General features: G+C 37.7%; 1 protein-coding gene across 5 annotated transcripts in view; it reads right to left on the bottom strand.

The window, feature by feature from the left end:
• The window catches only part of PIP4K2A (phosphatidylinositol-5-phosphate 4-kinase type 2 alpha), a 106752-nt gene that overhangs the window by 18769 nt on the left and 74160 nt on the right, over positions 1-13823 (bottom strand). For all 5 annotated transcript variants that reach the window (XM_017817254.1, XM_017817253.1, XM_017817256.1 and 2 more), the window contains one exon: positions 2626-2772. In XM_017817254.1, coding sequence (XP_017672743.1) covers positions 2626-2772 — 147 coding nt within the window. The remainder of the gene's footprint in view (positions 1-2625; positions 2773-13823) is intronic.

Consider the following 13823-nt stretch of genomic DNA (forward strand, 5'->3'; position numbering starts at 1 on the left):
ACAGAAAAAATGGATCTAAAAATGTGCATATGTCAGAAACTAATTTGAAAATGTTACGATAACAGGTCAAAAAGTGGATGAACTGTATCCTTCTGAACTTGAGAGCTGTTTTAAAGAAAGGTGATACAGTAGGTAGAATGCCCAGGACTTCTGAACTGCTGCAATCACTTGAAGAAGATGTATCATGAGAGAAGAAAGATGGATTAAATCCTCAAATGCTCTACTTTATTGTCCTCCTGATTCCTGGAGCTTCTTCCTCATCTCATCCTCATTTTGAGTCTATGATCCTGGAAGTTCAGTTTGCTCGGCAGACTTCCCATCTTTTTGTGCCAATTAAGCCATGTGGTTATGGAATAGCCTATTCTACATAACTGTTTCAACATATAAAATACACATTTCAAAAGGATGTCACACAATATAAACATAAAAAATATTTAAGAGATCATAAAGTACAAAAAAGAACAATGCACCTCACAGCAACATGGAGTAAAAAGAAGAGATGAGACCAACTGTGGATTCGCAAGATTTACAGTGGTTGCCAAAGACATTTTGGATTTGTTTTTTAATCTATTTTTTATCTTAAAACCAGTAGGCAATATGGTGCTTCCTGAATAAGTTGGAGATGAAAAAAAAAAGACCATATATATTTCCTTAAAAATTTCTTGAAGCAGGACCATACTTTTAAGTACCCAGCATTTGTTTACCACATAATAGCACTGCAAGAAATAGTAGCTACAAACATGACATTTGGATATTGAAAGCTGGGTAAATTAGCTCTACTGTTTGTTGGAAGGTGTGCATCGTGTAAAGAAGTGCTGGAGTGGAGTCTTAGTATTTTAAAGAACATGAGGATTCTCAACCACATCCATGTTTTTCTTTTTTTTAAGAAAGAAACTTAAAAAACGTATGAAGGATGGAGAGAAAAGATATATGGGACAGTATCTCTTAGTTATATGTATGGCCCAGCTTTATATTGTTAACTGATAATAAAGCCTGGCAAATGCCTGACATTTTAGTTAACTGATGAGACATCTTTTATACTGCATTCTGTGCTCCAACAGACTAGTAGGCCGGAAAAAAAGATCAGCTGACAACTAAACTGAAGGGAAAAAAAAAAGATTCACAATAGTAAAAACTAGGGAGAATGCCAAATATCAAATTTGGCAAAAAAATGACACTGAAGTCATTTTAACAAAATGCCTCTGTGGCCAGGAAAATGCCTTTGAAATCCTATGCTGATCTGTGGTCTTTTTTAATTAGTACCTACACAGGTAGAGAATTGTGCTATAAGTGACTTCTAAGCTGGTATCAAAAATACTAATGTATGAAAAAGGACTCTGAACCTACAACTGCAGATGCTGTAGCAAACAATATAAATAAAAAGTGATTTATAATATATGCACTGTCACTATAAATCTGCTCAGTGAAGGAGTTTGTTTCAAAGAATAATATGATATTGATGTTAAATTTGAATTGTATGAGAAGTTAAAGCAATGCTTACAGCTGGACAAACTGAATAGAGCACAGAAGCATTCACAGAGGTAAACAACAGCAAGACCTGTTGACACCAGTGTTAAGAATGTACTGTATATAAGTACTGTTTCATTTTTAATATATTTGAACATTATGATGCTCTAGAACACATACAGTTCTCTCAAATAAAAAAAAAACCAACTTTCCCTGGTAACAACTACTGCCAGTAATACTAAATATCAAAAAGTAAATTGTTGACAATTCAGAAATCAGTTCTTATAAATCAAGTTCAGTCAACTACCTAATGAATTGCTAGGTAGAGACTTGACAGTAGGAAGGGACAGTGCAGTACATCACAGGACAATTCTCTTAATATAGAAAGATAAATGAACATTTTAAAACAAGCTTGCAGATGCACTTAGCGGTTCAGCACAAAGAAATTAAGTGTATTAGAAAGAAGTAGGTTTCTAAGGGGATACTTTAGAGAGGAAATTAAAATACAATCCCTTGGGTAGAAAGACAAACTACATTTTGGGCATTCATTGTAAGCCCTGTATATTAACTATTGGCAAAAGTACAATGAGCAGAGAAAGCTTCTGGAAAAAAACGCAAAACAGATCTTATGATAAATGCAACAGATATTTTGTTTTTTATAAGAACCTTCTCTCCTTTTCACTTGAATTATATTTAACATATTGAATGAATTGTGAAGCTTTTGCAATCGTGATGTGCTTTGTCAGTAGCATTTATTGGATTAAATGATGATATTTAGTTGTTTTATAAAAGCCCTCTGCAGAATCAACTGTGGCTGGCTTTCCATAATGTTGAAAAAAACCTATAAGAAGCAGAATTATTATTACTAGTGTGAAGTGTTTTACCTTTAACCGTTAGTAACATTCAACAAACATACCTGGTTAAATTGCTGCATTTAAAAATGCACAAAACAAATAAAGTTGTACAATTTCTATAAAACCCTCATTCAGTTTTGCTAAACCTAGGTGTAGAATTAAACCACTTAATGCTGACTCTTACGCAACACAATTTTAATATAATTAAAATTCTGAGCAATATTCAAGCATCAGAATAACCTAACATTTATAGTAAAGATTTTCATCTACTTCATCAGTCATTTCAACAGCAATTATTTCTCACCTTTAAATCATATTTTCTATAAACAGATAAACGATGGCTGAAGACATTTCTTGTAACAACCATATATACTTCAACTCCATCAACAGTAAGCCGGTACATGCCCAAAAACTGGGGAAGAAGTGTATTCCCATGGCACTCCACAATAAACTGCAGAATAAAAAGAAAAAACAGAAATAAGGGTCGACACACATAAATATGTATTTATATCACTTTAGATATAAAATTCCTAGAAATAACATGTTTATTTGCTGAATATATATTTGTGTGGAGACAAACTTTAAAAAAAAATCATGTCAAAACAAACCCCTTCATCCGGAGGTTATCTTGCTTTTAGGTCAGTGCTTAAAAATTAAAATCTTGAACTGCTTAACTTATAACTCTTGCCTTCTCACAGGAAGGGCAGACTACATTTGAGAAACCTTTCAACTTTTTTGGTCCAAAAAGCACATCTAAGCAGATAACATTTTGGTATTGATGTTGAATACCACACTGCTGTAATCTGTACTCCGTTGTCCCAGATTATATTTAATTTGTATGTTCCTCCATTCTCAGTATTCGTTTATTAAAATGAACATTTATGGTGTTGTCACAGCAAGGGGTATTATTTATCATCACCGACTTTCTGCTAGTTCCTGTGTGGTAGTAGCCTTTCAGGGTCAATAGAGCTGAGCAGTGAAGTGCAAGTTCCCTGTATTTTTTTATTTATGAATCATTATATTTCCTTAAGGTCATCATATTCCACTAGAAATGGTCTATTAACCTTAAAAAAATTTGCCACCTGCACCTGCAACCTGTCTTTTTTTTTCCAACCACTTGCCTTAAAACTAATTGTTCTGTTGGAAAGACCACTGGAGGAAGTAGAAAAAGCAGAGACACATTGAGGATGGGAAGTATTGAAGACTGAATTTTTATTCCCAGAATAAAAATGCCCATACTGTATTAATCCTAAAACCCTACTCAAACATATCAACTTTTTTTTGTGGAATCAAGGAAAAGTTAAACCACAATGATGCAAACCAGAAAAGGACTCACCAGCTTTCCTCTTTCTGTTAATACCAAGTCTCAAACTGAGGAATATGGAGAAAATTTAAACGTTCAAGCTCCAAATAGGAAACATCAAATCTACCCAAAAGGCAGCTTTTAAAGTAGAACAGCTTCTAAATATTCATTGAATACTGAAGCTGCTCTTTCTTTTGTGCCAAAGTGACCTGGTTATTAGAAATACAGACTTTAGAAGAATTTAGAACAAGTTAACTGAATAAGTCATTTGAATTTTTTAACAAATGTAGGTAGTATTTGGTAACAAATGACATAACAAAGCCTTGGAATCCTGGAGATTTTACAATTTTGGGTTCCTCTGCTAACTTTAAAGAATTTCTCTCACTAACTTTCTATTGGATTCTGCACATATCACAGGCAGACTTTCCTTTTTAATTGGCAAAATCAAAACAGAAGGATTTAAGAGTTCTGAAAACAATCCTGTCCACAAAGAAACAAAGGGAATGAACAACAAACACAGAAATTGTTGACTGTGAATTGAACCCAATTTTGACTGACAGCTCTTGACATGTGAGCCCTGATGAATCTTGCTGGAATAGTTTGGGATGCTCCTTTCTGCCTGCCCCAGAGCTCTAGTGGAGGTTCAAGCCCTGAAGCAGAGAACATGTAGTCATGACGCAGTTGTGACACTTCACCGCGAAGCGTTTTTAAGCTCAAACTGCCAAAGAATGGGCAAAACATGTAAAGGTCCTGCAGAGGCTCAGTGAATACAAATCAGAATCCTAGGAAGGAAATATGACTGTACACCCCAAAATGCAAATGAAAAGTTTGTCAGTAAAAGGCCACAAAAGCAATGTCAGTCGTGAGCAGTGCACAAAGAGAAAACTTCTGTTTAACAGATACAGAATTTTTAAGCTGGAGTTCTCAAATTGGAGGATTTTCAATCATAGGGCTATTACCAACATCACAAAGCAGTTATAACACATTACAGGATACACAGCTCATTTTGACCATCAGTCATTTCTCTTAGAGATCCAATCATAAAGTGAAATGAGAACTATTAATGGTGAGCTTACAGAAAATCTGTTTAAAGTACTAATATCTATTAGTCAAACTACATTGATTATTTTGTTATAAACACCAAGTACTTGGCATATATCCTAAGTGTAAATACTTTTCTAAAGCTTTATAGAAAGTGTAGAGGGTTGTTCCTATAAAATCATTTACTGAGACTTCTACTCTACGATGATTACATTCTGCAAGGATGATAAAAATTAATCTAGGTTCCAACAAGAGTTTAGTGTCACAGAATTTCAGGCTACTCAATTCTTTAATGGGTTCAGCCATTCCTAATCTTATGGCTTTTAACTACAGACTTTAAATACTTAAAATAAATAACTATTATTTAAATAACAATTTTCCAGACGGGGATCTGAGATGCAAAGTCTTTATCTGAAATCATACAGAGAGTTTGTGCCATGTGAAGGAATGCCAGCTAGGCACCTTGACTAATAACCCCCCACCCTTCCTCTCAGCTGTGAGCGCCAGAGTCTTGACACTTAAACTCTCTTTTCAACCCTAGCTACTGCTATCTCTCCGATTTTAACCTTTCTGATCCTGAGTGTAAAATCTGTAAAATGGCAACATCATTAACATAAGTTACATACCCACCACAATACCATAAAACAAATTCTTCTGTTAGCAGTATACAACCCCCTCCCAAACTGTTCTGTACTATGTAACAAGGACAAAAAGGCCATTAATGAGAGTTGCTTAAGTCCTATTTGTAACTTAGGGTTTGCCATTTGCTGATGCTGTTGTTTCATTTTAATACTGTGCAAACGAACCCTTCTGAAAGGGCAGTGTTACCAGCATGCAACACAGGACATGAGGAGCTCTTCTTTCTCTTCCCTTGATAAAAAGGGATGTGGCCACATTCTTGCAGGCTTCTAAGAGACCCTCTCAAAGCACACCACGTACCGCACAGTTGTTTCCCATTTGCTGCTGACTGTGGACACTTGTGCCATTGAAATCTAAAGAGAAGCCTCTAAAATTATTTCAGTGTTTCCTTAGGACAGCATTTCTTATATTGATGGGGAGGCAAAGGAAAGAGGGAGGAATGCCACTTGCTTTCAGCATCTACAAGATTGGTCTAGAACTTCCTACCTTTGAAACTATCAATCCCCCATATCTGCATCACAGAGGAGGCAAAACGTGTCATCTGTTTGGGTGGGAGTCCAGCAGGACTTGCACTGGTGACTGTGGTTGGCAGATTTTCAATTTGTCCATCTTGATATAAAGGAAGTAGCAATTTAGTCACCTCAAGGTGCTTTTTAGGAATGATTTCCTGAAGTTTCCCACTCACAGCTGGAAAAAAAGTGAGCCTAGAAAATAAGCCGGTACATTCTTAACAGGACTGCTAAATTTCAGTGAAAGAAAAGACCTTCACTCCTGTATGTTAACTTTTTCTAAGAAGAACATTAAAACAATTCTACCAGCAGATTTCCTAAATAAAACTGTACTACTTAGCTAATACATTTACAAGTCCTTATATGCAGTAACAAAATCCATCCTTTCTAAAACTAGTGTTGTAATAAACACCCTATCATTTCATTGTTATTTCAGACAATTTTAACTTTTGTGCACAGCATAAGGACACTAAGTATTACCATTAACAAGGTAAAGTAACATCAGCATATCAACATTTTATCAGCTATGCAGCACAGGTTTCAAATAAGTAATTTTCTGAGCTCTCTGGAAACTCATGCTTAAAGCTGAGTTTAGCTCATTAGCTTCCTGCTTCCCCATGGCAATGCTAGTAAGGTATCAGGATGACTAAAAGATAGCACAATATTCACCAGCAAAGAAGTTACAGTACTTTTGGCTCTTTTTGGAAAAACACAGGGTAAACTTTCTGTTCCTGCTATTTCTCCTCCATCACTTGGAGATGAAATGTGATGTCAAGTCTGTAGAATGACTTGACATCAGTGAAAACTAAATCCTGAATTATATCTATCTTGGTTCTATGTGAAAACTCAACATTCCTATTTCTCACAGCTAGTCCTGTTTTGCAAACATTAATTTAGAAATACATACCATGCTCATTCTCTGTTATCCCTTTATATATTATTTTCACAATTTTCTACAGCACACAACAGAAAGTTAAAGATTTTCAAGTCATATAAAGCTGTTTTCTTCTAGTAAGCCATGTAAGAAAGTAATTTCATTTAAAGAACTATGCAATAAACATACAGGTTTTCATATACAAGCCCTGTGATTCACACAGGGCCTTACACTTCATGTTGTTTCAGACTTGGGCCAGTGTGACTTTTACTTCTAGGTGCAGCATAACCTCAGTATTTCCACCACATGTGATTATCTAGGCTACAGATTTGCTACCAGGAACATTATTCTTGGTATTGCTACAATCAAGTCACTGTGCGGACCGACCTCTTCTGAAAAGTGCTGTGCACAGCAGCAATAGCTTACATACAGAAAATACAATAAATATACAGAAAACATCTGCTGGTGAAACCCAGGCCACAACAGAGTCAGTACGGCCAAGTTCATTCTGCCAGTTTGTGTAGTTAGATATTTACCTATGAAATTTCACATCTTCCAGTGAAGACTTTTGATGTGTTTTTCAGTTCCAGTTCCAGTCTGTGTGGTCCCTTTGTATATCAGCCTTATGCAATTCCATTTAACCACCACACTAATGAGTTTCCAATTTTCAGAGTTACCTCTCCTATAGGAAGAGTTGGCCCATTGGATGCAGGTGAAATGTAGACTGTTTGGATGAGAATGCATATATTCTCATCTCTACTTTTTCTGCTTCTCCTATTTTTTTTCAGATCAAAACTGCTTTACAGGTCAGTTATCTTAGCACAGGGCAGAGGCTGGGTTCTGTGCTGCCTCTTGATTCTCACAAGGAACTGGCTGAAAGGCTTTTTTCAACTACATTTCTTTGCAAGCCTCTGAGAAATCACCACCTCTTACTACATTAGGACATACAGAACGTCAGGGTCAGCACTACATGGCATACATCCTTCTTCATGCCCAGTTTTGTTCAAACAGTATTACATTATACTGCCTTGCTTTGCCTTTGTACCTACCCTTTCCCTTCTTTTTGTGATACATATGGATGCGGGGGTTGGGAGGACGGAAGCTGCTGATAACCTGTGCAAGTAATGACACGGAGGGAGGATGACACAAATGTAAATGTAGCTCTGCTTTAGCAACCTACCAGCTTGGTGCCAGCACATCTCAGTGCAAATTCCTAGGCACCCAGTCCCCACTTTCTTTTCTGGGATATTCTCCAGCCTATGTTGTCACCAATTCTGTGACTAAATTGGTTTTAGCCTGCAGTAATGTTTTTCTATCTATTTATGATTTTAATTTTTCTCCTACCTTCCACACAACATCCTTGTGCTATTCCTTGAGTCCTGTATAGCCCTGAACCCTGTTCTTGGAGCAATTTCCCCCCTTTTCACCTTATTGTCTAAATTTTCCCCCCTTTCATTTGCTTTCCTGTTTCTTTCAAATCTTTTTTCCTCCTCAGCAACTAAGGTCATATATTTTTCTGCTTTTGTTTTCTCTTTTATGCTGCTAATTCCCCTTTTTTGCTAATTCTATTCTTTCCTTTCTTACCATCTCCATCATTCCACTGTTTTCTGCCTCCGGTAAATGTGCAGTCTCTCTCCTTTACCATTATTCACTATTTCTGCTGGTTGCCAAGGAGACAAACAGGCAGTGCAATAGGTGTCAGTCCTGCATACAATTACCTGTGTAGGGAAGAGAACTGTGCAGTCAACAGGGACAACTGCCTATAGAAAACCTAAAAGGTACCTGCACTCACAAGTAGCTTTATACTGGAAGGTTTCTACGCTTGTATTGGGTTTGTGTGGCCAAGCTTTGGTAGTGGGGGGGCTACAGGGTTGGCTTCTGTGAGAAGCTGCCAGAAGCTTCCCCCATGTCCAGCACAGCCAATGCCAGCCAGCTCCAGGATGGACCCAGCACTGGCCAAGGCCAAGCCAATCAGGAATGATAGTAACACCTCTGTGATAACATACTGAAGAAGGAAAAACAAAAAGCTGTTGGACAGATGAAAACTGCAGCCAGAGAAGAGCAGAATGAGAACATGTGAACAACTCTGCAGACACCAAGGTCAGTGCAGAAGGAGGGGGAAGAGGTGCTCCAGGTACTGGAGCTGAGGTTCCCCTGCAGCCCCTGGTGCAGCAGGAGTGAGGCAACTGTGCCCCTTCAGCCCATGAAGCACCACGGGAGTGCAGAGACCCACACTGGAGCAGGTGGATGCTTGAAGGAGGATGTGACCCTGTGGGAGGCCCAAGATGGAGCAGGGTCCTGGCAGGGTCCTGCAGCCCCATGGAGAGAGGAGCTCATGTTGGAGCAGGCTTTACTGGCAGGACTTGTGGCTCTGTGGGGACCCACGCTGAAGCAGTCTGTGCCTGAAGGACTGCACTCTATAGAGGAGTGACCCATGTTGCAGCAGTTCATGGAGAACTGCTGCCTGTGGGATGGACTCACATTGGAGAAGTTTGTGGAGAACTGTCTCCCATGGGAGGGACCTCACGGGAGCAGAGGAAGGACTCCTCTCTCTGAGCAGCAGCAGAAATAACCTGTGCTGAACTGACCGTAACCCCCATTCCACATCTCCCTGAACCACTGTTGGGGAGGAGGTAGAATCTGGAAGGAGGGAGGGGTGGAGGGAAGGTGTTTTTAAGATTTTACTTCTCATTCTCCTGCTCTGATTCTGTTAATTTAATTAATATCCCCACTTTGAGCCTGTGACAGTAATCACTGAGTGATCTCTCCCAATCCTTATCTCGACTCATGAACCCTTAGTTGTATTTCCTCTCCTCTGTCCAGTTGCAGAGGGGAGTGAGAGAGTGGCTTTAGTGGGTACCTGGCATCCAGGTTCCCCCTTTGTTCCTCTTGTTCCTCTGCTTTGAGGTGGCTTCTCAATTTCTTTTCTTTTCTGGTTAGTTGGGTGTCAGCACTGAGGAATAATAAGTTCCTTTTGAAGTCCAATTTAATGAAAAAAGAAAAAAAAGGTGTTGAAAAGGTGTTGGTTTACCTGAGACACTCAAATTGCTTTCATTTATCTTTAAAAATTTTTATCCTGCCCATCATCTGTTCTCAAAGAGCATAGGGATCCACTTTTATACCAATTTAAGATTAAAAACAAGTTTATAAGTCACTGGAAAGGGCAGTGTGTCTTGATTCTGACATTTCAGATACCATAACAGCCGCCTTCAGAATTTTACTCAACTGTCATTGATTTCTGCCCTTGAAAATCATATTTGTAGTTTAGAAAACATCTACATATATAGTAATATCTACAATAGTACATTCTGTATTTTATATAAATTAAATTTTTGCAAAGGACAATATACCCAAAAGAAATATATAAACATAGCTGGAATATATGCTGGAACAAAAAGTTTTCCTTTAGGAGGTAGCAGGGTATTACCCATTTTTAAACAGAGGGTGAAATCCAGGCAATGCACTTATCATAGATGACTTTGCTGAACTCTCCCTTAACAATGACAAAGGGAGCAGTAAGTTTAATTCCCTTTTTCTGGTCCATGCTCTTGGAGTCAGGAGCATAGGTTTAAAACAAAACTGCACTAGATTTGGAGGTATTTCCAATGAATATTTGATTTTGCTCTCAAATACTATTTAAGTATTTAACATAAAATTGCTTGATTAACTTTCACAGTTTTAAATGGTCCAACTACATCTGTTAGCCACAGCAACAGCTTTTCTAATATATGAAAGTCTGGCCCATTTGAGTATATCAATAGTTCTGCTGCATTTCATAAGTAAATGATGTTCAGCTGAGTAATACCTAAGAGTAGTAAGACTAATAACTGATAATACACCAATAATACAAACCTACTGCAAATTATCATTAAAATGTGACTAAAAGCAGTATTTCACACTATGTATCAGAAAATATTACTGTATATAGAAACTGGCCAGCATAGAGATTCACAGAAGAATCGAACATGTTTTATATATATATATATATATATATATATATATATATTTGTATTTACCATAACACTTTGAAATCTAGCTGGTTCACACTCTAGGCCATTTTGTCTTTCAAATGCAGATAGAAGGCTGACCCATGCATGATGGACTTTATAGTCTAGTCATAAAAAACTGATGCTTTGTAACTTTAGACACAGAGAAAGGCATTATTTCCCCTGTTTGCCTGGTGTTTTGTTTTTTTCTTCTTTTAACTTTGGGAAAGAAAATAACAATCTCTAGTGTTTCTACTCAGTACTAAAAGTGTCAGACTCATCTGATGAGTTGACAGAAAGTGTCAGTGTTTAGACTGAAGTGTTCACCATCTGTCTGAGGTTGTGGGCCTGACTGCCACTAAAAAACAAGGCATCACATCAGATAGGGTAAATGAAAGAATGCAACTCATAATTTTGCATTGCAAGTATAATTTACAATTGTCAGGACTATTATTTACAATTCAACAGTTTTAATTCAGAATTGATATACATACTTATATGATGATTCTGTAGTAACTTCTGATATACCTTCAAGCCTAGTGCACTATTAGTTATTTACACATTACTAGCATGTAGCCCTAGGCTTGGAATTTGATCTTTGGTCAGATTATCTTTGATGATTTAAGAATACCAATCTAGATTTAGAATTTTTAAACTTACAAGTATTTACAGGCTATGAACTATTCCCTGCTCCTTCTGTAAACACCTGAGCATACCGACTGTGTAACTATAACCTCAGTTCCTCACAGCTCCAAAGAACAGACAGGTAATTGCACCTTCTGACAGATGGAGAGAGAAAGAGAAAGGACTAAAAGAACTGGATGTGTTTGTGAACTATACATCTCCATGATCTCCAGTTACTGATAAAATAACCTTTATTCTGACTTTCCAGTGCCAGTCTACATCTCTCTTTCTAATCCTTCGGGGACTTCACAAAAAATCACTGGTACTTGGAGTCAGATTTTGGAGGTTCATGGGAAAAGCTGCCATGTTACATTTCTCTCCTGACCACACAAGCTCCAGATGCCTCATTGGTAGTTTTGCAGTTAAAAAAGGTGTAAGGAGAAGGACAGCCTTTTTGAAATGCCAGGGATGAAAACTATTTTGGTAAATGAAGGTCATATTCAGTCTCTCACACTTCTGACTTGTCCCAGTATTCTCTGTTTCAAGATAGGTGTCCTCTGGTGTTTATTGTTAAGCAGTTCAAGCAGTCTTGGAAAACACTTGATAAGGCTTGTTTGGTCCCTAAGCAAGGACAGAGGTACTTCCAAGGTCCAGAATGATTCTATCAACTTGGAGCTGTTAGCCTTAATAAGGAAACAGTAGAGTAAATATTATGGTTTAAACGAAACTCATTCAGAGTTTCAACCTGGGGAAGGAACCTGGAATGAATTTGTAGAGATGAAAAAACAAAACCTGGAAGAGATGCTCTGTCATAAATGGTACGAATTTCACTCATATTCATGTCACAAGTAATGGAAGATAATTACTGCCTTCTTGGGCAGGTTGAAAGAGGGTGCAAGATACTGAAAGTTTACAAAACACTGTTCCTAATGGGCAGATGATGTAACTTCAGTTCCTTTGGGGCTACTTGATCTGTAACGAGGGAGAAACAGTCTTCTAAAATTCACATGAATCACCTTCCTAGCCTTCAAGCACCTGAGAAAGGTTATTCTTCCCAGGATGAGCCCTGTACTATGTAATCGGGTCTGAACATGTCTGCACACTCCCTTTCTTGGAAGGCTCAACCTTTTCAAATTCAGCTCTGTTCTCAGAGCAGACTGGCAGAGGGTATGATGCAAGGGTATGCCACTACAAGTCCCAAACTAGTCCCAATCACATCTGGGCTATGAAGCACAGCTGGGCCAGGAGTTCTCACATATCTGGTGAGTCCTGTGGCAAACAGTGAAATGAAATTGGAGAAAAGCTAACAAGCACATTTGTCCCTAAAATTCCTGTATTTGGTAATTTAGTGTGTAATTATTAACAATTAAGAAAGATACTGGACAGTAAGGTATGTAATTCAGTAGAGGGAACTTGACATTTCCTCTACTGGCAGAAGAGAGTCTGCCAAAATAAATGTGAACTCAAGAGAACTTGTTTTATTGACAAAGACTTCTACAGGAGTACCAGTACATGGCATGTGAAATGTCTTGTACTACTGCAACTATGCCACCTTACAGAACCATAAAGTTACATCCATACAAGCGAATTAGACAGGTCTTGGATTGTCTTCTGGCCTCAGTTCTAGTTGGAATGGAACAACTCACACATAAGTTATTAAGCTCTCCTCTAAAAAAGGATGCTCATATTTCAACTCATAATATTAACTCATCTAAATTAACACCTTTATCCTTGCCCAGAATTATTTAGGAGACAGCAAGCTGGCCCAAAGCAAAACCACAGTAGGAACCATTAATGAGTTCAAGTGCCAGTGGATGGCATTGCACTGTTTCTGACTAGAAAGGTAATCTAAGGTTAGTCTGTGTGGGATGACTTGGTCAAGGGAATTATCAATACCTTTCCACCAGGGCACTGGGTTCTCTAGACTTTGAAAATCAGGTAAAGACAAGCTTCATTTGTCTGAAAAACATCTAGAGAAATGGCAGGACAAACTGCTGTACATACTGATCCCAAACATTCACCTTTCAGCAGCAAAGCAGAGGACATTGTATCAGCCGTCATCAGAGCTAGTGGGATTTAATTTAGATTTTATTCAGTACATTGCTAAAGATACTGAAATTAGTTAATTTCATTGAAAAGTCCAATTATTAAACTGTCTCTGTACTTGAGTGCTTCTGCATTTACAGTTTTGTAAAGTGCTTTCAAGTTCTGAGACAAAAAGAAATACAAATTGTATGTTTATGAATCTTTTAGAGGCACCAATGAGAGCTGTTTTATATTAATGTTTTTCCAGAATAAAGTGAAATTAGATGCCTGGTAGAGATAACTTTCAGATCATTATTCCTTGTAACCTAGCCTATTATGAACCCTGACATTGGAAAGCATTAATGAAAAAAGATTCCAAATTATTAAGTTCATTCATCTTAGCACTGTCTTCATTCACACTCTTGAAAGAAGATTACTGTTTTGAAAAGCAAAATGACTTTTCAGCTGGATTAAGTCTCAAGATCTGGATCATTATTACTA

The sequence above is a fragment of the Lepidothrix coronata genome, unplaced genomic scaffold (assembly GCF_001604755.1).
Source record: "Lepidothrix coronata isolate B3197 unplaced genomic scaffold, Lepidothrix_coronata-1.0 Scaffold59, whole genome shotgun sequence".
NCBI lineage: Eukaryota > Metazoa > Chordata > Aves > Passeriformes > Pipridae > Lepidothrix > Lepidothrix coronata.